Genomic DNA, 21,377 nt, shown 5'->3' with positions numbered 1-21,377 from the left:
AAATTTTGATAAAATTCAGGAGAAGGAGAGGATCGAGCCGCCGTATTCGGCAATTAAAATGGAGGCTGATCGATCGAACATGGCAACCCAACAGGTCTTGCTTATAAAAATAAAAAAAGAAAACGAGGTGAGGCAGGACGTGAGCAGAGCAGGTGAGCTTCCGTGTTCGTGTTTGGCAGTTCGGGTGGCATTTGTCCTTTTTGATTCCACGTCTCCATCTTCATCAGAACTAGCTTTGGGACGATGCGATTAAAAAGAAAAACCTGGAGTTTGTTGTGGTGCTGGCCTCTCTACCTGTTTGCGAGTTCGATTCAATTTGGGATCCTGGATCTAATTTTTTTTTTCTGTTTTAGGCTTTATTTGTTTGCAATTGCTTCGATTCAATGCAGAGCTTTTCTTATTTGTTCTTCTGTGTTATTTTTCAGTGTTTGAAGATATGCCTCAAAGAAGCTGAATTGCAGGCTCGCAACTGATTCGAATAAGATTGAGAAAAAAACTATCAATTGGTTTGTAATTCACAACTGGAAAAAGTTTTAAGATAAGAAAAAACTTAAACTTCATTTCTTTTCATTTTACATTCATTTTTATCTCATATATTTATGATTAGTGTTCATATTTAGATTTTTTATTTTTTATTTTTACCAACATTTGGAGATACCATTGGAGATAAAAAGTTTTATAGTAAACCCTAAATTGTTAGTTTCAGTTAAAGCCTAAAAGCTAAATCAATCCAAAACCTACAAATCCAAGTTCAAGCCTATTATTTAAATCTTTGGGTGCACCTCTTTAAAAGTGACTGAGGTCAAACCAAATCCAACTCACCCCATGTCATTTATTTGCCACGATTGGGTAAATGGGTAATCAAATGAAAATTAGATATAATTCTTTAAAATTTAAAAAATACTACAGCATATTTATAATATATAAAGACAATAAAAACACATAGGTATATAAAAAATTACGATACTATTAAACAGGTAAATAAATAAAAATATTTGATTATATACACGTAAAAGATTTTTCTTTCATATCCATTCAATTTAATAAACGGTAGAAGAAAAATCAAATAATCAGATAAAATCGACACCCCCTGAATTTCAACAAAAACAAATTCTCCGAAAAAAGTCGTAGATATTATATATTGGGTAAAATGTATCTAATTTTTTAGAGTGAGATATTTGTAATATTTAGTTTATTCAAAACGCCGGCTTAAATACGATATCAATACACAAAATACATCATATGGGATTTTAGGATTTTTTTTTTTTTTTTGGTTATCCCTGTAGAACAGGTGCATGCTACCAGACTAGGGGGTCCGTGGGACGAAGTTCTTCTCATACCTTTCACTAGTGAAATCCGTCCTCGAAAAATCTAGACTGCGACACTGATCTATCTCGTTAACCTCTTTGCTTCTTCCTCCTTCGTAAGCTTCTGCAAAAGAAATGAATTATCCTGTAATGTGGAATAAAAAAGAAAAAGAATACACACAGTAAGAGTTTTCTTGCATACCAGCTGCTTTCCTCCGTTTGATCGCTTTTACCGGCGGCAGCATATTTGGTGAAACAGTCACGTATGAATTTCTGCTGCCGCAGTTCCCTTTAAGGAATTTGATTCATCCAAATTGGTTCAAGATTCGGAACTTTCAGCACAACATTTATTCTATCTTTTCCTTTTCTTTTAATTAAACTATGGCTAGTAAAGGCTACCTGATTCATTCACTTTGAAGTCGATATGTGTGGTGGAGACGAAGCTTTTGTGAAAGGAGAGATTCGCATTCGGACGCCATTAGAACTGGAGATCTGCATGATGGAAAACGAGTAAAACGAGTACCAGGGAATAATATTACTCTCTGAACACAAATCGACTAGTGGAGATACTTGTGAAACTAAAATTGATTCTAGCTACTTCAACGTGTTTTGCCCTAATTTAGAAAGAGGATTCCTCCATTTTTCATTGATCATCTAAAAATCGCAGCTATTGCTGGACCTTTTTCATGCTTGCCCTAATCAGAAATCAAGGCAGAAAAAGTCAGAGAAGGAGCTGAAAATGGACAGTCGAATGTGACCCGTTGCTCAATAATTGAATGCAGAGAAAGGGAAGAGAAAGTAATTGCAACGATTCCGATGATCTGGAGATGAGCAGAATCGAATTATTGATCGTTTCTGGTTGTTGATCCTTCATATCTCGTCATTAAAAGATCAGATGTGAAAGAAATCCTACTAGCTTTTTTCGCGACCACTCCACTTGTTCTTCTAGAACCAAAAAGATCGCATCAGCAGATTACTACTGACGAAAGAATCACTTGCCTCGGGCGTCAGCTCCAATCTTCGATTTTGCAGCCGCCACTGAGAAGTCGGTCGTGGAGCAGGATCAGGACCAACAAATGCCTTATTTTGAAGCTCCACTGCGTCGATCTCGGATCCCCACATGCCAGTGATCTCACGTTAAACAGTGGATTTGTTTCAGACTTTTGAGTCGCCGTCGCCGTTGCCGACCTCCGAAACGGAACTAAAATTCTGATTTATTAATTGTAATTGAAATAGTCAAATACCTGTACGAAGACACCGCACACGCGCACACGTTCAAACGTGTCCTGTTACATTAATTGATATCGTGGCAACCAAGTTCCCGTTTAACCGACTCCGTCGTCAAAGGAGGCCACCAAGGAGGGCATTTTGGTAACATCGAATCGTTCAAAACTGCGTAAACTCCCGAAAGGTCGAAACGTAACCTTCCTTGGGTGGGCCGTGGAAACGGCGGCGTAAGTACTGTTGGCTGTTGCCGCCACACCGCCAATAAATAAAAGGAACTCGGAGAGGGAGAGAGAGAGGCGGTTCTTGTCTCTCTGTTTTATAACCGAAAAGCTATTTTACCTCCTTCCAGTCATCCATCGTTGTTGCCTGTGTGTATATTTGCTATTTGCGAACCAGAATCGGGTCCTGGTTGTGCGTTCTTACATGTTGGGGTGCTGAACGTTGGCCGAAAGAGTCTGTTGACCCTTTCTTTTTCTGCGTTTTGATCCTGATTCTTCTTGTGGAGGTTTTTCCTGAGGCTTATCCTCCTGGTGCCTTCGTGAGATACAACAGAATTCGAGATTGGGATCCGTTTATTGATTTTCAGGTGTGTTTCTTTGTAATATTTAGAATTGCTTATTTCTTGTGAGGTTCCTATTGATTCTCGTTTCTTCTTTGTTGGTTTTAGTATGAATTCTTGATTTCATCGTGTTTTTTTTTTTTTTTTTTTCTGTTCTGCGGCCTTGATTTGCTGAGGGAATTTCTTTGTCTCTGTGTTGAACTTGTAGATATGAGGTTCGGTATTGGTGGAGCAATGCGGAGGTGAATTTTTTTCACAATTGATTCTGATATCAAGATTATCTATCAACTACAGATTTCTTCGGTCTTGACCTTCGACATAGGTGCCTTTAGTAAATACCGACATTGATTTTTCTTGCCTGACAAGATAAATTGGTACTGATTTCTCGGGTTCGATATTCTGAAACCCTGTAAAGCGAACATTTTTAGCTTTTTGGGCTTCTGCGGTCCTCCCTGATTACAAGATCATTTTGGATTTCTTTTCTTGCGGTCTGTGGAGTATTTAGTGAAGGATGGATGTTGGTGTGGGATTAACTGGTGAAAGGTATTCTTCATCTCAATTCTTCTTCCGTAGGAACTCTGAATCTAACATTTCTGGCCCGGGTACGTCTAGCGAGCATGTTGATATTGAGGCTTCAGCATCCGGTAGCACCGGTGAACAGGAGGTATCATTTCCTCAGCGTAACAATGAAATGGAAACGTCAGCTTCTGATTCCGAAAGCAATGTTTCTGATTCCCGACCTATGAAATCTGGTTTCTTTGGAGACAAGATGATGACACTTGATGACGACGATAAACACCACAATTCCCTCCAACGGTTCTTCTTATCAGGTATGGGTTCTCTAGCAAAAAATACAACCGTTGTAGCCATACACAGGAACACTTTCTCTGCTTCATCTGCAAAAGCTCGGTTGCAATCTTTCCGGATTTATTCAGATGTTACAGCAAAGAAACGTGGCGGCAAGATTAATATGAAGTGTGCTTGGTATGGTGCTTCTAAGGATGAAATTCGTGGGATACTTAATCATGGATTTGGTCTGTGTGAGAGACCTGAAAATGGAGCCTTATTCGGTTCTGGTGTTTATCTTTCTCCTGCAAGTTCTTCTCAAGACGGGTATGCTGAAAGTATTTGTCTGGTGCTTGGTTATATAGTTCTATTAATGTTCCTTATTTCTTTTGTGAGGATCTGTTGTTTTGTTGACTTAAAAATCTGGTTTGTCATATTGTCAGCATCATATCCTCAGTTGTTGATGAAAGTGGGCTAAGACATGTGCTGCTATGCCGTGTCATTTTGGGGGATGTGGAGGAAGTTGGCTGTGGATCAAAACAGTTTCATCCAAGTTCTGAAGAATTTGATTCCGGTGTCGATAATTTGTCTACTCCTAAGAGATATATAATATGGAGCACACACATGAACACTCATATTTTGCCCGAGTTTGTCATCAGCTTCAGAGGTAATCAAACTTACACTGTAGCTGTTTCTTTTCTTATAGATTAGTGAGTCTTTTTTTTAGTACACTAGACTAGTTGTTTTCTTTCCTGAGTTGAACTCATGGGGATCAAACTTTCTTTATATTCTAGGTTTACAATGCCTGAAGCAAACTGTGAAGAAACCAACTTCAGCATGGATGCCATTTCCAAAGCTAATTGGCTTGCTTTCAGAGTTCTTACCTCCTAATGAAATCAATTTGATCAAGCTGTATTTCAATGATTACCAGGTATTAATGTCTCAATTCAAGATCTTTTACTCAGCAGGATCTTTTCATTTTTTTTTTTAAGCTTCATAAATATTTATAATGAACAAAATGCAGGCAAAGAAGATTACTCGGGAGCATATGATAAAACGGGTCAGACTAATAGCAGGAGACAAGTTGTTGGCATCAGTCATCAAATCCTTCCGTTCAAAGGTGTGTCTTCCTGTTGCTATGTAACCAATATGGGAGGCTAAAATTAGTTCTTGAAGATACAATCAAGTTGAAAGTTTATAGAAATAAATGACAGAAAATTACACCATTCTCATGTTTTTTTGGTCTTTTTTTGGGTGGGGCAATGGATGTACATGTTTTATGTTTTGTTTATTTCCTCTTGGTCACGTACAATCTTTCCATAAATTAGGGGGGAAAGGAAGTGAATCCTTTTTGATGCTCAATAGGTTTCTTTTTGCTTTATTGCTTTAGAAATAAAGGAAGCAAAGTTCTAAAGTAGTCGTTGTAGCTAACTCCTACACCGTGGGGATAAAGCTATCATGAGCGTGTTATTTGGTGCATCTGTATTTCTTTCTTCGACCAACGCTTTAGAAAGAAAAAGCAGTTGTATCATTTGAATGTCTGTCTACTAAACAGTCAGACCAATCGCTCTGTTCCATTATGTCGTTCCTGAATTTTCTTTTAATGCGGGGGCCTTACTTTCTTGTTTGCAGAATCCCATCAAGAAATTCTAATCCGGGGGTGAGATAATGGTCGAGTGAGACGTTGAAGCGAGAGCAAGCGAAGGCCACTGACTGTTGTTCTGAGGAACTATGAAGTATGTCTAGAAAAAATTAGGTCTTCTTGATTTTAGGTGAGCTGCTGCTTAGCTGTAGAGAGTGGGCTTCTGGTGAAAACGGGTTGCCCCCTTAATGTAAAGAATGAACACTTGGAAATATGTTACACGGTAGAAAAAAAAAAAAAAGATCTCCCGTAGTTTCGCTTCCGTGAAGTTTTTGAGTTCTTGTTATGTAGTTCCGTGTCTTTTGAAATTTGGATGGGAGTTGGACAAAGAAATGCGTTTAAGTTGTTCGACGCGTAGCGTTGACCAAGAATTAAGTACGATTGAAATTGCACAGGGTTGCCTGTATTTTTTTAAATGGTTGAAGACGAAGATGGGAACTCGCTGATGGAATTTTGTTGACGTTTGGTTCGTCCCAGAAAATGAAATTGTCACTTTTGACGAGGCGGCATCGACACACAGCCGGTGAATTTATTTATTTTTTCACTCTTTTCTTTTGTGGAAGGAGAGCAGATTTGACATAGTCAAGTGCAATGAAACAAATCTTGCTGGAGAGGGCAGAAGGTTAGAAGTCCCAAAAAGTTGAAGCCTTCCAAGTCCCGGAAGTCTTGACCGTTTTTTGTCCATGAAAGTAAAGCTCGCTCTGTTCGCAAGGTTTGCTTGAAAAGTGAGGTGGGCGGTTGATGGCCCTTGGACGGGTAACGAGACCGGAGCAGGACCTTAGGTGGTGCAAGTGTTCCCCAGTTGGGAGCCTGGAGAAGCAGAAGAGCACAAAAGCGCCCTAATAGCTTCCTATGAATTAGGGTCCCCTCTACAGAAAAGCTGCTTTTAATTTGTGAGTACAGTGGAGTCGGCCTTCGTTCCACACTGCTTTAAACCCCAGCATCCATGATTTTTAAAAAAATGTTTATACTAGCCTTGCATCAGAAAGATGGCCCTTGTGTAAGATTCAAATACAAGGCAAGTCTTTTCCACATCAATAAAAGCCCTGTACCAGAAACTATAAACAAATGAATAAACATATATTATGTTATATAAACAAATCATTTAGCCCATTTAATTACAGGAAGCATCTTAAAGCAGGGTCGGATACAATCAATCTCAAAATTGGCACATGCCTATTTTTCATAATTGTTACACCGAAAATTACATGCAACTATTCCGGGAAACAGGACGGGGGGTGAAGTCTCGAGCTTTCCAATGAATTGATGGCAGAAAACTGTTATCGTCCTTTGTTCTATTTTTGCCTTTGTTCTTTTTCTGCATTCAACTTCCGTTCAAGCTGCAAGGTAACAAGGAGAAGCAGGAATCAGATCTCTGAAATTGTTGTAACTACTTATGTCTAAAACAACAAAAATGAAATTAGAAAATGGAAGACAAAAACAGAAAGTAATTGCAAAAATCATTGTCATATCAATCTCGACGCAGCCAACTAAGTCGGATAATTCAACACCAATGTGGGTGGATGTTTTTACCATCCAAAGGTGAAAAACAATTATTTACTTTTTCAATTTCTAAAATTAACATTGTCACTTATAACCTTAAGCTAAAGAGAAAAATATAGTAAAATTTGTTACCTGAGCATTTTTTATCTTCACTGTCTGCAACTCTTCAATGAGGTTCCCAATACTGTAAAGTTAATATATGATTTAGTCTAACTAGTCAACAAACAGAAAATAATGCATCAGAATTTAAGGCCAGCGTACCTTTGTTGGAGCTGAATCACCTGTGATTGTAGTTCTCTCTCCCTACTTGAAGAAGCTGGGGAAAGCTGTATATTTAAGGAAACAAAATGAAAATCACTCTTAAAAAACACAACGTTGAACCTAAACGAGTCATCCAGAAGCAGGTAAGTATATTGGCCTATTTAGTATCGTCTCAATGGCCATCATCAAAGAATTGCCTATTCTTCTGTAGTTAAGAAACTAAAAATTTCGTCAGCCTCGAGTGATTAACAAAGTATACACACTACGACCATATACGGAAATAGACCCCAAAAAAATTTTGGAACTCTAAATTTTATATGCAGACTCACAGACCAAAGTACCCAAGTTAGCACCATATATGCATAATTACACAGTTAAACTCCGTACCTGCGATAGGCCATTTTCCCCAGAATCAATTGAATCTGGATAGCCTGTATCAAGTAAGACAAATTAGATAGTGAAAATATATTTGGCACATAGAACGTGGTAAAGATGCAAAGATGAAAAGACAGGGTTGGCTCTAACCAGATGGTTGCTCCACACATTTAATCAATTTAACAATTTGTTCCTGTCAGCATTCATAAAGTGCAAGTGGTAATATTTCAGATGCATAAATGACTACATACAGAAATGTAGAGAAACAGACAGAGAGGTGTATTATTCTACCCTTTGTATGTTATTTTGTTGCAAAATATATTGAAGAGATGGAAGAACTGAGACAGTGATTGTTGAACTAGATGAAGGTCCACAAGAAGCATTAGGCAAGCAGTTTTGAGGAGCAACCTGAATAGCATATCCAATAAAAAAATTTCACAAAAGCCATTGCAAAAATAACCGAGTAAGAGAATGAAACAAATTGAAGGCAGCCAGTAAATTAGATGCGAATAAAATACCATAAAGCATACAAGATGTACACAAAAAGAATCAGCCCAGAATGCAAATAGAAGGGTACTTTCAAATGAAAAAAACTATAAGAGCTTCCACTACATTAGTTGTTCAAGATTCAAAATTTAGCAGTAACAAATCTTCATATTGAAAAGCATACAATTGATTTTTGGAGTACTGTCTAAACAAGAAGTAATTGCACCAAAAATATTAGAATCCATGAGACAAAATTGAAGGCATATCACTTTCAATAAAAAAAGAAAAAGAAAATGAAGGCATGATAAGAAAGCACCTATAATAATTCCCATACATCTTTTGTACGTGTCATGTCAAATGATAGAAATACCCTGTAGCACATAAGAGTACCTTTTCCTTGTTGTTTTAAGTAAGCTCTGTAATGACTATTTTGTAAGCTATTACAACTAATCTGAAATTCCCTTTTATCACATAGAATACCTTTCCCTAGCTGTGTCATGTAAGCCCTGTAATTACTATTTTGTAAGCTATTACAGCAAATCTGAAATTCTATTATGTGCATATATAAACGACAGTTCTGGAAATCACAATAAGGAATTATGTATTTTACTAATATTATTCTAGAAAACCATTTTCCATCCATAGAAATTCAGTCGAAATAATGCAATTTGAAACACAGTAAACCCTCAAACCCCCAAGCCTATTCCTTCAGAAGAGACAATTTTTCAGCAGAATGGATGTACCACATCAGAAGTGATCTTGAAACGCCCTTTCCGCTGCACAGCTGCCCCATCCAATGTCTCATCCAGTGAATGCATGGCAGCTGCAAAGATGCAAAACCTCCTTAAGTAATATGGTCAGACAATAGAAAAGATAAAAGCAGAAAAATTGAAAAGAAGGTACTCTCTTGGCCGACCAGAGAAGAGAACAATGCATAATACATACCAGATGAATGGCTATTGATGTCCTTCTTATGGTGGCAAGGTAGAGGACCACTATAATTTCGATCATTTTGATACTTTTGTTGTGTATGATCCCTTCAAAATTATTCAAGATTAACAATCAACAAAAGCCATGGCATGTAAAAGTGAAGTACATGGCAAAGTAGTTCTGTCCAGTAATAAGGATATATTACTCAAGAACAACAAAAATCCAGGAAAGTCTTCCACAAAATGTTCATCAGAGATTACGTTGAGCAAATATGCTTTAATGTTTTCCCACCTTTATCATAGATGTATAACAAAATATATTGTTTGGTTTAGCAGTTTCCTCAAAAAACTACTACTTCTCATCTTATGCCCATAGACAGTTGAATATTTGTCTCACATTTAATAGACTTCCATGATATTTCCACATGTGATGAAAGTTGTTCAGATACAGTTTAAGCATGACGAGATGTTAACCATAGGACTTCAAATCAATTTTGAGGCAGAAAGATACTAGAAATGAAAGGCAGCTAACTTCACATCCTCAAAAAAAAGAATAAACAGTAGCAAATGCTAGAGACAACAAATTTTACTTCAGCTAAAAACAAGAAATAAAACATAATATAAACCTTTTTCTTGAAAAACAGGACATCAAACTCAACTGGAAAACAACATTCAATCCAACGTCAGAAGAATGGTCTAGCTAAAAAAAAAAAATTGACACGAAATCTACAAGAACCAAAATTTCTTAATATCTAGAAAGTGAAGAGCTTTTACCTTTCACCATTCCCAGTTCTAGAAGAGGGAATGACTTGCTCTGGTACAAGGGATCCACTCAAAAATTTCTGCAGTTGTCCAGGTACGGCAACAACATTACTGGGTAAAGAGCTACTCCTTTCCGTAAGATCCCCATTATTATTGATCTGATATTTAGTTTCAGGAAGGTTAGCTTGTGACGATGACTCCAGTTGAAATCCTTCTCTGGAATTTGACTGGGTATCATTCTTCCAGGTAGGGCTGTTTGCGTTGAGATCATCATCTTCACATACATCAAAGTAACCTCTGCATCAAGTGTTAAATTGTTGCAAAACAATAAATATTACTGGATGATCCCCTCAGGATTGTTGCAATTGCAAAAAAATGTTAAGGTGGCCTAGAGCAAAAATATCCACCCAGTTAAGTGCATATGGACCATATGGATGAGTGTCCAATCTGCTAAACCAGACCGATATTCCATGTTTCAGCCCTAGATGGGTGGTTCTCTAAGACATCCTCCTTCGAATGAGTGCAACCTTCAGATAAATCTGATGATTTCAGATCAAATATCATCCCTCAATGTCGAAAAGTGGAATGGCCGACATTATTTAGCACATATTACAGTATAGCAAGGCCCACTTGGCACAATGCTTCAATCACTTGAATGGAGAACCCCAGAAGAATGCAAGCACAACACTTTTAGGTCTCAAAATATGTATGAGGACCATCCTCTACGAGTAACTGATATTCCTTATGTTAAATTGGGTCCAAAGCCTATCCCAAAATGACTAGCCAACTTAAGAAACCTCTTTCCCAAGTAATAAACTCAAGATCTTTGTACTCACTAATCTATGTAGGACTATTCCTTAACACTCCACCTCACAAGTAGGCCTTCTTTTGTGACTCCACAAGTGGATAATTTAGGTGTAGGCCATCTAGGCCATCTTTTGTGGCTCTACAAGTAGATAATTTTAGGTGTAGGCCCTCTTTTGTGGCTCTACAAGAGGATAGTTTAGGTGTAGGCCCACATATGAGTACCTGCTCTGATCCCATGTTAAATTGGGTCTAAGGCTTATCCCAAAATGACTAGCCAACTTAGGAAACCTCTTTCCTAACTAATAAACTCAAGATCTTACTCACTAATCCATGTGGGACTATTCTTTAACAACTAATATCTGTCTTGCATGCTTAATAGGGAACCTCCCTCCAATCCCTTGTTGTAAAAGGAGTGCTCCCCTAATCTGTTTCTGATTTGTGTGTCTACTTCAATAAAATATCAACTTTCTCAAAACAAAAACAAAAAAAAAAAAAAAACTGATATTACTTATATCTAACAAACAGTCCAAGGAAAAGCAAGTTTTTGGATATGAGCTTTATCTTTATTTAGTTTCTGAAAAGTAGAGCTTTTGCCAAATTCATTCTCTCAACCAGTCAAAAGAAGAATAACACATTAAATTTTCAAGTATTAAAAGTAGTTAATTTTTCAATTCCCTTCTAACTAGAGCATTTTGAACATGTATCTTATGATATGTAATGTCCAAACCACTAATGATTTTGTTAAACATAATTAACTTCGAATATTTAAGATTCTGGACTCATTTGGATTGGGATGCCCTATATGATTGCAGATATTCTGGATAGATGTGTAAAACATTCAGGTTAAATGTCCTAAAATGATTTCAGAAATCTTGGATTAAGGTGTAGATCATCGACCAAGGAGACAAAGAGTAGCAGCAACCAGTTACTTTCTTAGTTTGAGAACTTGCAACATTTACAAAAATGCCAACATCTTCATATGTTTATAACTTTGCCATTCATTCCATTTTATCCTTCACGTTTTCAAAGGTAAAATGAGCTGAAATCGGTGTCACAAGGAATAAAGAGAATGAAAGAAAGGGAGATAAAAATATGAAAATTGAAGCGGTTACAATAGAGATCATGGTAAATTATGATTGAAATGCAGCTAAATTTGGTGAACTCATTCCATATTCCTTTTTTGCATTTTGAATTCCATATTTCTGCATCACCTGCGACCCAGACACTATCCTTTGGCATAAAAAAATGCATAAATGTACAGTCAATATTCAACTGGTGTTTATTTTCAAAAAGTAACTAACATGACATAAAACATCAAATATTGAAGGGATTAAGAGTTTTAACTCCATGATAGTCAAAAACTTTATTAATCAGCAGGAATATCCAAGAACTTGGAACTGAATCTCACTTGAGTGCCTGAAGAGGTTGTGAAGGAAATGAAGAAGCAAGTGAACCTTCTTCATTGTGAAGATCAGAAAGTCCCTCCTGAAAATAACAAGAAGAATGAACTTCACTTATAGTGAGAAAAGAATAGCAGCATATGACAGATAGGATAAAAAAAGACAAAGAGATACCCCAGGTGCCACAGCTTTAGCTTCATTGAGCATATCAGGGGACTGCACCTTTGGTGCAATGCCCCCGACATCACCTTTCTTTGAATTATTACTTATATCTGCTTCTTGATTGAGCATTCCATCATCATCCTGAATCTATAGAGAATAAAATGTCAACAGAGTCGAACTGTGTTCTTTAGAATCGTAGCAGAACAAATAAAAATGAGCAAGGAGTATTCAATTCTTTGACAACTAATAGGAAAAGGACCTCCTTACAAGAGCAGCTTGAGCTTTCAAGTCCTCCAGATTAAAGTTCCATGCGCTTATTCCTCGTATATACTCTTGCTGCCAGGCCAAAAGAAATTGCATTTAGAAAGCTGGCTCACTTTTTTTTTTTTTTTTTGGAATGGTGACTCGCTAAAAGATATATTATTTTTTTAGAAACGTGAGATATTATAACAAGAGAAGAGAAGATACGGAATAATTAAAAGATATATCTAAATCTTAAACCTAGTCAAAAGAATGTAAAACAGGACCGCAAAAAAATAGCAGTGAAGATCAAAATCAATCAGAGATCTCCCAAAAGGAATTCATCCATGATATTCAGATGTATAAAACAAGGGGTGGGGGGCAGGGGGTGCATATTCTCTTTAATTCTGACCGAGTATATAGATATGGAATCATAATAAGAGGCAGCAGTAAATCCTCCACGAGAGCTTTAAGTGAGATCTAAATCTCTCCCAGTCAAGAAAAGGTCAGGAAATGCCTTAGTAAGAGGAACATCTCCGGCCCAACAATCTTTCAGAAAGCAGAAAACATCCCAACTCGGAATTGAAGAGCTAGCTAAGAACTAGCCCTTTAAATTACAGATTATTTTGCATATAAGTTAAAGTCTGCAAGGAGACAGGTAAGCTGCCTACTGCTTTAGAATTGTTAGCTAGAAAGCTAAAGGGCCCCCATAGGCCTCTTTACTTCTGCTGGTTAAAAATTTTGCATATAAGTTAAAGTCTGCAAGGAGACAGGTAAGCTGCCTATTGCTTTAGAATTGTTAGCTAGAAAGCTAAAGGGCCCCCATAGGCCTCTTTACTTCTGCTGGTTCTACAAAGAGGGTAGGAACCTGACCAGCTTGCCAGACATGTTATGCAGTGTGTTTTAGTTTCAAACTTCCTTTGCACAATTAGCAACAACATAATGAAACTGTTGACCATCTCCTCCACTTCCCTACCTATCTCAATATGTGAGATTCTAGTATTCAAAAGTTTAGCACTACATCATGCTATCCAGCTACTTTCATAGCTACAACTCACAATGTTGTTTCTGCCCCTTCAAAGGCTGGCAAGATTATGAAGCAAGTCACTATGGCTGTGATTCTTTGCTGTATGTCGAAAGAAAGAAATCAGATAATTTTCGAAGAATGCCTGTTCTTTCAAGGGAACCACCGGGAAAGCAATTTCTCAAGTCTTTCCTTGGCTAAGTCTCTTCAACAAGTTCAATGACTACCCTAGTATTTGACTAAAAGGAATTAGAAATCAGAGGCTGCTCTCCCCCTATAAACCCTCCCAACTCTAGAAACACCCTTTACTTTAAACACAAAAATGGTAAGAATAATAGTAAGGAGAGAAGAATATACAACAAAAAAACAAAAATAAATTAGATAGCGGGAAAAAAATCATAGAAAAAAAGAAAAGTAAGTCAGTAAACCTAGAGGATAGGTGTCTCCAACAACAAAAGCGTAAAAACACCAATTTGTGCCATATCATCCATTATTGAATTCATGCTTCAAACTGAATGAAGCAAAGAAGTCTCGGAACTGAATGAAGGTGCTCACCGATTTGGAGATCCCTTTATCTTCTCCTTCAGACTTTCTCCTTGGCCATCAGATTTTATGTGAGTAACGGGCAGTCAATAAATTCTGGGGAGATTGGTGGGCTGGGGATGAGCCCCTTTAGAGCTCTTTGGGCGGGCTATTTCATCCATCTTTGCAGAGAGAGGTTTCGGTTGTTGATGTTTTTGGAGATGGATCGAATCTCCATCCCCAACGCGGGCTTTTAGATGCCAAGGCCTTAGATGCTAGTCGGCTGCTGGACTCAATCCAATCAATTCGGTTACATTCTCATGTGCAAGACAAGTTAATTTGGTGGCCAGATAAGAGCGGTGTCTTCGCCATGTCCTCTACTTACTGCTTCATCAGAGGGTGGCACTCCCACAGGGTTGAGCACGATGTTACCTTCACTTGGCACCTTTGCACCCCTCCCAAGATCAAATTCTTCATGTGGAGTGTCCACCTCAATAAGATCCTTACGGCGGATATTCTTAGATGGAGAGGTCACCCCTCGATTAATCGCCTTTGCCCGCTATGTAACTCGGTGGATGAATCGATAAGCCATCTCCTTCTACAGTGCCCTTTCTTGTGGCTCGTGTGGACCTCCATGCTTCGCCGCATTGGTTTACAATGTCGTCTACCTACGGATCTGATTCCTGCCAATAGGATGCTTCTTGGTTTTGCTTTTCGCAGGATGGGGAAGTTAATTCTTTCTGCTTGTGCTGCTTTCATTCCTTAGGGTCTTTGGAATGAGCGAAATCGTAGACGCTTCAATGCCAAGTTTGAATGCCCAGAGAGAGTTGCTGACAATATTTCAAAGCACATTTCCTTTTGGCTGCTGACCAAGAAGGCCTTCTCCCCTTTTTTGGGTTCCCCTATTAGGGATAATTGGCACTAACTGGCTTAGTTACACACTCGCTCAAGACCCCCCATTCTTATGGAATGGTCCCCACCTCAGCCTGGGTTCCCCAAGCTTAATTTTGATGGTCCTCTCATTAATCTCAGAATTACTGGCTCTGGTGAAGTTATTAATGATCCCTCTGGTAATCAGTTGATCTCCTTTGCGGGCCCGTTAGGTATTTCATATTCAACAACTGCTAAGCTTTGTGGCCTCCTTAATGGGCACTACATCTTTCACGATCACTATAGAGGCCCTCTCCACATTGAAGGAGATTAAAAGTGGAGATGATGCCCATAGCAGTACAAGTGACTTTAGCAGTTGAGCGGGAGACACAATCAAAATGTCGAGAGTTCCTCTCCTTCCAAAGGCACCAAGGGATGTGAGCAACACAGATAGATAAGAGGAGCTTACCCAGGCTGGGTAGATGGACCCCATGAAGGGTAACGACACATGGTGCTCAAGTCGAGAGGGATGCAAAACTGGAGACCCATACTGCCGAGTAGAGAATTTCAAATCTGACAGGCAAAGGTGTAGTGCAGAAAGATGTGACAAGTGGTCTCAACCTCTAAACCACAAAAAGGTCCAAGGGGATCAAGAGAGGTATTGCCGCACCAAATGAGATTGTCAACAATTGAGGATTCTATTGCAGCAGGCACTCTAAAGGAAGAATCTCACTTGAGGAGGAGCCATGAGATGCCAAGCAATGGCAACCGAGTGAGGGACAGGGGGCCTAGTCCAACCCATGAAGAGTCTATAGGCAGAGGAAATCGATAAACATACGTTGTCATCAGGAAGCCAAATCATCCAATCAGCCACATGAGTATGAAGCTTAACACCACCAAGTCACAAATGGTAATTGCCTCCACATCCGTGAGGTCGCGTCTCAAACAAAAGTCCCAGGAGCCATTTCCCCAAGCATCGGTGACAGAGAGATCACAAGAAGTGGTAAGCTGGAGATGCGGAGGGAGGAGGAAGTAAGAGGACCGTCACCTAACCACCAATCAGTCCAAAAGCAAAGGCTGAATCCATCGCCAACAAAGTAACGGAAGGCAACACGGAAGATTGGGAGAAGATGAAGCATGGCTTTCCAAATGGGGGAGAAATGACAACTACCCCCATCGGTGATAGCTAGATTTCAGAGTTTGGAGGTCACCATAGGTTTCCAAAAGGTCGCCGAGTTGGATTTGAGTTTCCAAAACCACTTAAGTAGGAGGGCAGATCCCATCTCCTTGATTTGTCATATCCTCAGACCGCCCAAGGACTTCGGCATACAAACGTTTTCCCAATTGACAAGGTAGTGGTGAAAATTATTATTGGTACCACGCCACAAAAATCGTCTCTTGATCATGTCAATGCACCGGCAAACAGAGGCAGGGCAAGGTAGAAACGAGAGAAAATAGTTGGGCATACCAGCCAGACAAGAGTTGAGGAGAGTCAACCTGCCAGCTTTAGAGAGAAGCCTACCCTTCTAAGTAGATAGCAGTTGTTCAAGCCTTTCAATAACCAAGACCCAGAGTCCCATCCGTGGTCTGCAATCAATAAGAGGGAGGCCGAGGTAGGAGGATGGGAGAGACGTGATCGAGCAACCCAGAATGTCTGCCATAAGCTAGAGGAGAGGGGGGTCAATATGGAAACCCATAATAGTCGTCTTCCTATAGTTAATCTTTTGACCAGAAGTGATCTCAAATAGGCCAAGGAGGGTTTTAATATTGTGTATTTGATCGAGCATGCCAATACCAAAACAAATAGTGTCATTAGTAAACTATAGTAGAGGAATATCAAAGCAACTATGGTCCGACACTGCATTAAGCCACCCAAGGCTACATGCAGAATAAAACATAGAGGACAGGTACTCTGCATTGATATTGAAGAGCAGCAAGGAGAGGCGGTCTCCTTGCCGGATGTCATGGGAACCATGGAAGAAGCCACACACAGTGCAATTGAGAAGTAGAGAGTATGATGTTAAAGAGATGCAGCTACGAATAAAAAATCTCCATCTGTCACAAAAGCCCATGCACTGTAAATTATCATCTAGGAGGGACCAACTCACACAGTAAAAGCCTTTTCAAGGTCAAGCTTGAGGAGAGGGCGAATTTGACAAAGTGATCAATAATCTCGTTAGTGACCATGGCGGAATCGAGAATGTCTTAGCCGCAGATAAAAGCACTTTGACCGCAGTGGATGATGGTGGGAAGAACAACCTTAAGAAGGTGAGCAATGATCTTGTAAGGGCTAGAGACGAGACTAATCGGCCTAAAATCGCGGGGATGCTCAACATTGGCTTTCTTGGGCACCAAAGCAATAAGGGAGGCACCAATACTCTTAAAAATGATACCACTATCATAGAAGCTGCGAAGCATGGAGATAATGTCCGTCCTCAAGGTAGGTCATAGGCCATTATATCTGTCAGGGCCTGAGGCCCTATCTCGAGGGAGACCCATAATAGCGTCCTTAACTTCAAGGTCCGAGAAAGGTAGCTCAATAAAGGCCACCAAGATAGGAGAGATCAAGGTGAAGCAAAGGTGAGACAATCGGGGGCGGTGGTGGCAGTCTTCCCTGTAAAAGTCTATGAAAAAACTAAGAAGAGCATCAATAATAGAGGCCCTATCCGAGGTAACTTCGTAGTCAATAGACAAAAAAGTGACTCGATTAGTCCTTCAATGGGCCGAGAAGATAGCATGAAAGAACATTGTGTTGGCGTCACCCTCGGCCTGCCACTTAAAACGGGCCCGCTGCTTTCATTGCACTCGTTCAATGTGAGAATAGATTGAAGATTAATTTGGAGATAGATACGATTAGAGAATTCAGTATAAGTAAGGCACGTTTGCTCTTCAATCAGATAAGACTAGCAATCTGTGACTGAAGCGAGGACTTATCAAAAGTGGCAAAGAGGCGACATTCCGAGGACCAAGACTTGAGGTTATCTTTAAGACGTTTCAACTTGCAAGGGAAGGACCAACCATCATGATTAGAGTCCCTAATAACCCCCCACCACGAGGTAATATAATCAGCAAAGTGCTTATCCATCAGCCAAGAGTTGTCAAAACAAAAGGGGGCAGGGTCCCATTTGTCGAGTTTGGTATCAATCTGTATGGGCCAATGATCCAAGCCTAGTCGGTTTAAAATAGAACCACAAACATTCTCATGGAGCCTGAGCCAATCACCAATGGTGAAGAAGCGATCCAACTTGGAAAGGATGGGTGGTCTTTGCCCATTAGACTAGGTGAATGTCTTGTCGGAATGACAAATCTTCTCCAATTCAAAGCTTCCAATGAAGTCATCAAAGTGACGCATAGTAAAAGAAATTCTGGTTGCAAGAGGAGACTTGTCGCTGCAGAAGCAAATTGCATTAAAATTCCTAGCAAGGAGCCAAGGGACGGGCCAACGAGAGAGAAGATCAGTGAGTTCCTCCCAAAAGGAGTGGCACCTCCAGTAAAGAGTGGGCCCACAAATTCCAGCAAGGCCCCAAATAAAACTAGTGTATCTATCCTTTACTTTGACTCCAATAGAAAAGGAACCAATAACGTGATTCAAGACTTCAACCACATATGAGTTCCAAAGGAAGAGAAGTCCCCCAGATAATCCAATAGCATTAATAGCTAGCCACTCCAAATTTCTACAGCCCCATAAGTCATGAAAAGTGGAATTAGAAGGGTTTTGACATTTAGATTCTTGTAAGATTACAATCGATGGGCGGCTCTTAGTGAGGAGATTGTGCATAGTGGTGCGCATCCTAGGATAGCCAATGTTGCAAACATTCCATGAAGTTACAATCATTTTCTTCCTTTGTGATTAACTCTTGAAGTGGACTTGTCTCCCAGTAGATAGCCCTGATAAGTCATTCCCATTTTCTTCGCAAGTTCCATCATGCAACTCCAAGTTTCCTCATCGAATTTGCCATGTACGGATTGTAGAGCCTGGAAAAATTGTTGAGTTTTGTCGTCCGGCAGGGGAAAGCAAAAATCTTCTAGAACCGGATCGGCTGGGAGGAGAAGCATGCTGCTGGATTCTCTAGGAGAAATGGCTCTGTACGCAGTGCGGTGTCAGAGCTTGTATGTGGCCAGCAGAGGTGGCCAGCAAATAGTAGAGGGGCAGCAGGGCAAGAACCACCATTCGGAGGATTTTTAAGCCGACTGGTAACTGATGAGGTAGACTCGCTATCAAAGTGATTAAGTGAGGGGGGTTGGGCCTAGGGGGGGATTGGTTCGTTGATGGGGAGTAAGGATCCATCTGGGTTAAGTGTCGGCTAATGCGGTGTGGCTATGGAGGCTTCTGGCTGAGATTGAAAAGGTAGTGTTTGGGCCGTGGGGTAGGAGGGATGTTCGTGGTTCTTGTTGAGACAAGGGGGAGTCGTGGAATTGGTCAAATAAGGGCGGGAGGGTCAAGCTGGATGGAAGCAGCTAGGGGAGGTAATGAGAAAAATTAAGGGGAGGGACAAAATTTGGTGAGGTGGCAGGTTCTCCAGTTGGGGGGGTTTCGAAGTGGGAGAAGGAGCTAGGTGGCAAGGGCAATGGGGGGGGGGGGGGGCGACTCTGAAGGGACAGCGGAGCCAGGTGGGGGACTGAGGGGTCAAGGTGGCAGAGAAAATTTTGAAGAGGTAGGTCAGGGTTTGAATTTGAAATGAAGGGTAGGGGGCTAGCCTCAGACAGATGGGCAGAAGGTTGTCAGGGGGTGGAAAGGTGGCAGGGGGAGGCGAGGAGTTTGAGGGGACCGGCATGGAGGCTGGGTGACTCACCGGGTTGGCCGAGTCAAGGCAATTAATGAGCCAGGTTTGGGTATCACCACTGTTGTTGATGCAGGCAACAGCAGCATCATCGCCGACGAGGTCTCCAAAAGTGACGCAGAGCCAAAAAGGAGGGTTGGCCCGTGTCAATTCGTAGGAAGGACTTCCCGGATTGAATGCTTCTGGGATTGACAAATAGGCGAGCCCGGTCAAATCGCCGTCAATCAGTAGTACATTCATCGAGTCGGATGAGGGTGCCGAATTGGTCGGCGATAAGCTTGAAAATATTCTCATCCCACAGTTCAAGTGAAAGGCCCACAATTTGAACCCATTGGTCGAGATAGCGTCGATGCAGAGATGGGTTCCATTCCTGGACAGAGGAGACAGGACCAGAGGCAGCGAGCCAAGCTGCTATCCATCTATCTCCGAGTGATCAGAAAGAAACAATCCACTCACCAGGGCAGAGGTAAGAGGATTTAGGCCTGCAATAGAGCCACAGTTGCCGGGAAAACCAATCAGAGACAGCCAGGCCTTCAGCAGGTGGAGCATTCGAACAAATAGGGCTGCACATTCCAATTTTTTGAGGCCAGGGCGAAGTAGGTGCACGAGAATTGAAATGGTTGGGTAATCTCGCTCAGAGACCAACTGGAATTGGTGATTCAGATTTTGCGGGAGGGGTGGGGTGGAATGGGAGGCGGGATGAAATGGGGGGTAGTGGGGGTGTGCTCTGAGGCCGTCGGATTTGGCAGAAGCGGAGAGTAGTCGGAGGTGGGAGGTTGGAGGTTAGCTGGCGACGACAGGGATGGGAGGAAGTGTCAAAGACATAGGGTGAAATGGATCCAGCCAAAAGAAGAGTTTGTAGCCTCCGGGGTGGTGATGCGAGCCATGGTGGTTCGGTCACGGAACTGAGTAATGCGACAGTTGGTAGAGCTTTTTTGAGAAACAGTGAGAAAGCTAAATCTCTAAGGCCTAGTCCAGAACTCTTTGGATCTCAGCAGGGAGTCTTGATCAGCTTCGATGACTTCTGTGAACTATGAGATGAAGGAGGCACAAACATTGATCGGAATGGTGATGAAGGCACAGTGAGGTCCAGTCTTTACTATCACCCGAATGCAGGGAGTGGCTCGGAGAGCCACACGAGCAATAGTAAGAGTGGAAGGTCCAAATGCGAAGTGGAAGGGGGTCATGGAGAGCGTCGCAGAGCCACGGGAACTTTGTTCGCAATTCTTTCACTGGCGAATGGTGGTCCAGTCAGTGTTGGCATCATCTTCTTCAGTCCTCGGAGCATCACGTAGAAAGCCAGGCCCATAAGTCCTCGCTTGGTCATCAGCATTGCGCCGATGAGGCAAAATCAGACCTCGGGCGGGTTGTTGGACATCATCAACAGTGCAATTTGGTGCTCGTCGAGAACGGTCAACCGGATGGGTCGTCAAACCTCGTCCACGTGAGTGGTGGGTTTGGTGTCGGTAATGGTCGCCGCGGTCGGGGGGAGGGGGGGGATTCCGATCTGGGATGAAGATCGCCCTTTAATCACGCTCGCTGTTGCTCTCGTCTCTCATCCAAAAAAAGGGGTGTGGACTCCCTTAAGCCATAGAAACGTACCCAAGAAAAAGGTTGAGCAGCCATGTCCCTCCAACACCTTCATAGAATCACATTTTCGATACGCTAAAAAGATGGATACTTTTTTTCGAGCATAAAAAGATGGATACTCACTAACCCATAAGTGAGTATAGA

At 40.9% G+C, this 21,377-nt stretch overlaps 2 protein-coding genes and 1 long non-coding RNA gene across 8 annotated transcripts in view; 1 reads left to right on the top strand and 2 right to left on the bottom strand.

The window, feature by feature from the left end:
* Nucleotides 1-1,124: 1,124 nt before the first annotated feature.
* Nucleotides 1,125-2,487, bottom strand: LOC137937795 (uncharacterized). Of its 2 annotated transcripts, none has more exons than XR_011109655.1 (4): nt 2,221-2,487; nt 1,707-1,799; nt 1,510-1,596; nt 1,125-1,431 (listed from the first exon to the last, which is right to left on the bottom strand). It is a non-coding gene; the product is annotated as an uncharacterized lncRNA (long non-coding RNA). The 2 variants fall into 2 exon arrangements; XR_011109654.1 differs by having other exon boundaries at nt 1,126-1,431; nt 2,307-2,487.
* A 266-nt stretch (nt 2,488-2,753) lies between these two features.
* LOC137937538 (probable inactive poly [ADP-ribose] polymerase SRO2) lies at nt 2,754-5,835 on the top strand. 5 transcript variants are annotated; one of them, XM_068782604.1, is made up of 6 exons: nt 2,754-3,120; nt 3,302-4,206; nt 4,323-4,546; nt 4,674-4,810; nt 4,904-4,999; nt 5,512-5,835. In XM_068782604.1, exons 2-6 carry the CDS (start codon nt 3,605-3,607, stop codon nt 5,530-5,532), a joined length of 1,080 nt encoding a protein of 359 aa, XP_068638705.1. In that variant the 5' UTR covers nt 2,754-3,120; nt 3,302-3,604; the 3' UTR covers nt 5,533-5,835. The 5 variants fall into 5 exon arrangements, with proteins under 5 accessions (XP_068638705.1, XP_068638706.1, XP_068638707.1 ...); XM_068782605.1 differs by lacking the exon at nt 5,512-5,835 and having other exon boundaries at nt 3,302-3,335; nt 3,667-4,206; nt 4,904-5,214; XM_068782606.1 differs by lacking the exon at nt 5,512-5,835 and having other exon boundaries at nt 3,302-3,636; nt 3,706-4,206; nt 4,904-5,214.
* Nucleotides 5,836-6,590: 755 nt separating this feature from the next.
* LOC137936516 (serine/threonine-protein kinase BLUS1-like) overlaps nt 6,591-21,377 on the bottom strand; it is a 29,486-nt gene continuing 14,699 nt past the window's right edge. Inside the window, exons 10-21 of the mRNA XM_068781238.1 lie at nt 12,474-12,542; nt 12,219-12,353; nt 12,053-12,129; nt 9,850-10,134; nt 9,092-9,183; nt 8,890-8,969; nt 7,952-8,068; nt 7,811-7,853; nt 7,673-7,716; nt 7,286-7,350; nt 7,157-7,208; nt 6,591-6,861 (exon numbers count right to left, since the gene is read on the bottom strand). Coding sequence (XP_068637339.1) covers nt 6,817-6,861; nt 7,157-7,208; nt 7,286-7,350; nt 7,673-7,716; nt 7,811-7,853; nt 7,952-8,068; nt 8,890-8,969; nt 9,092-9,183; nt 9,850-10,134; nt 12,053-12,129; nt 12,219-12,353; nt 12,474-12,542 — 1,104 coding nt within the window. The 3' untranslated portion in view covers nt 6,591-6,816. The remainder of the gene's footprint in view (nt 6,862-7,156; nt 7,209-7,285; nt 7,351-7,672; nt 7,717-7,810; nt 7,854-7,951; nt 8,069-8,889; nt 8,970-9,091; nt 9,184-9,849; nt 10,135-12,052; nt 12,130-12,218; nt 12,354-12,473; nt 12,543-21,377) is intronic.

The sequence above is a fragment of the Aristolochia californica genome, unplaced genomic scaffold (genome assembly GCF_029961685.1).
Source record: "Aristolochia californica isolate CCGP_79_NKW_82.1479 unplaced genomic scaffold, dmAriCali1.0.hap1 SCAF_7, whole genome shotgun sequence".
Lineage (NCBI taxonomy): Eukaryota > Viridiplantae > Streptophyta > Magnoliopsida > Piperales > Aristolochiaceae > Aristolochia > Aristolochia californica.
Note: the sequence above shows the minus strand (reverse complement) of the source record. Positions and strands in the feature narration are given on the sequence as shown.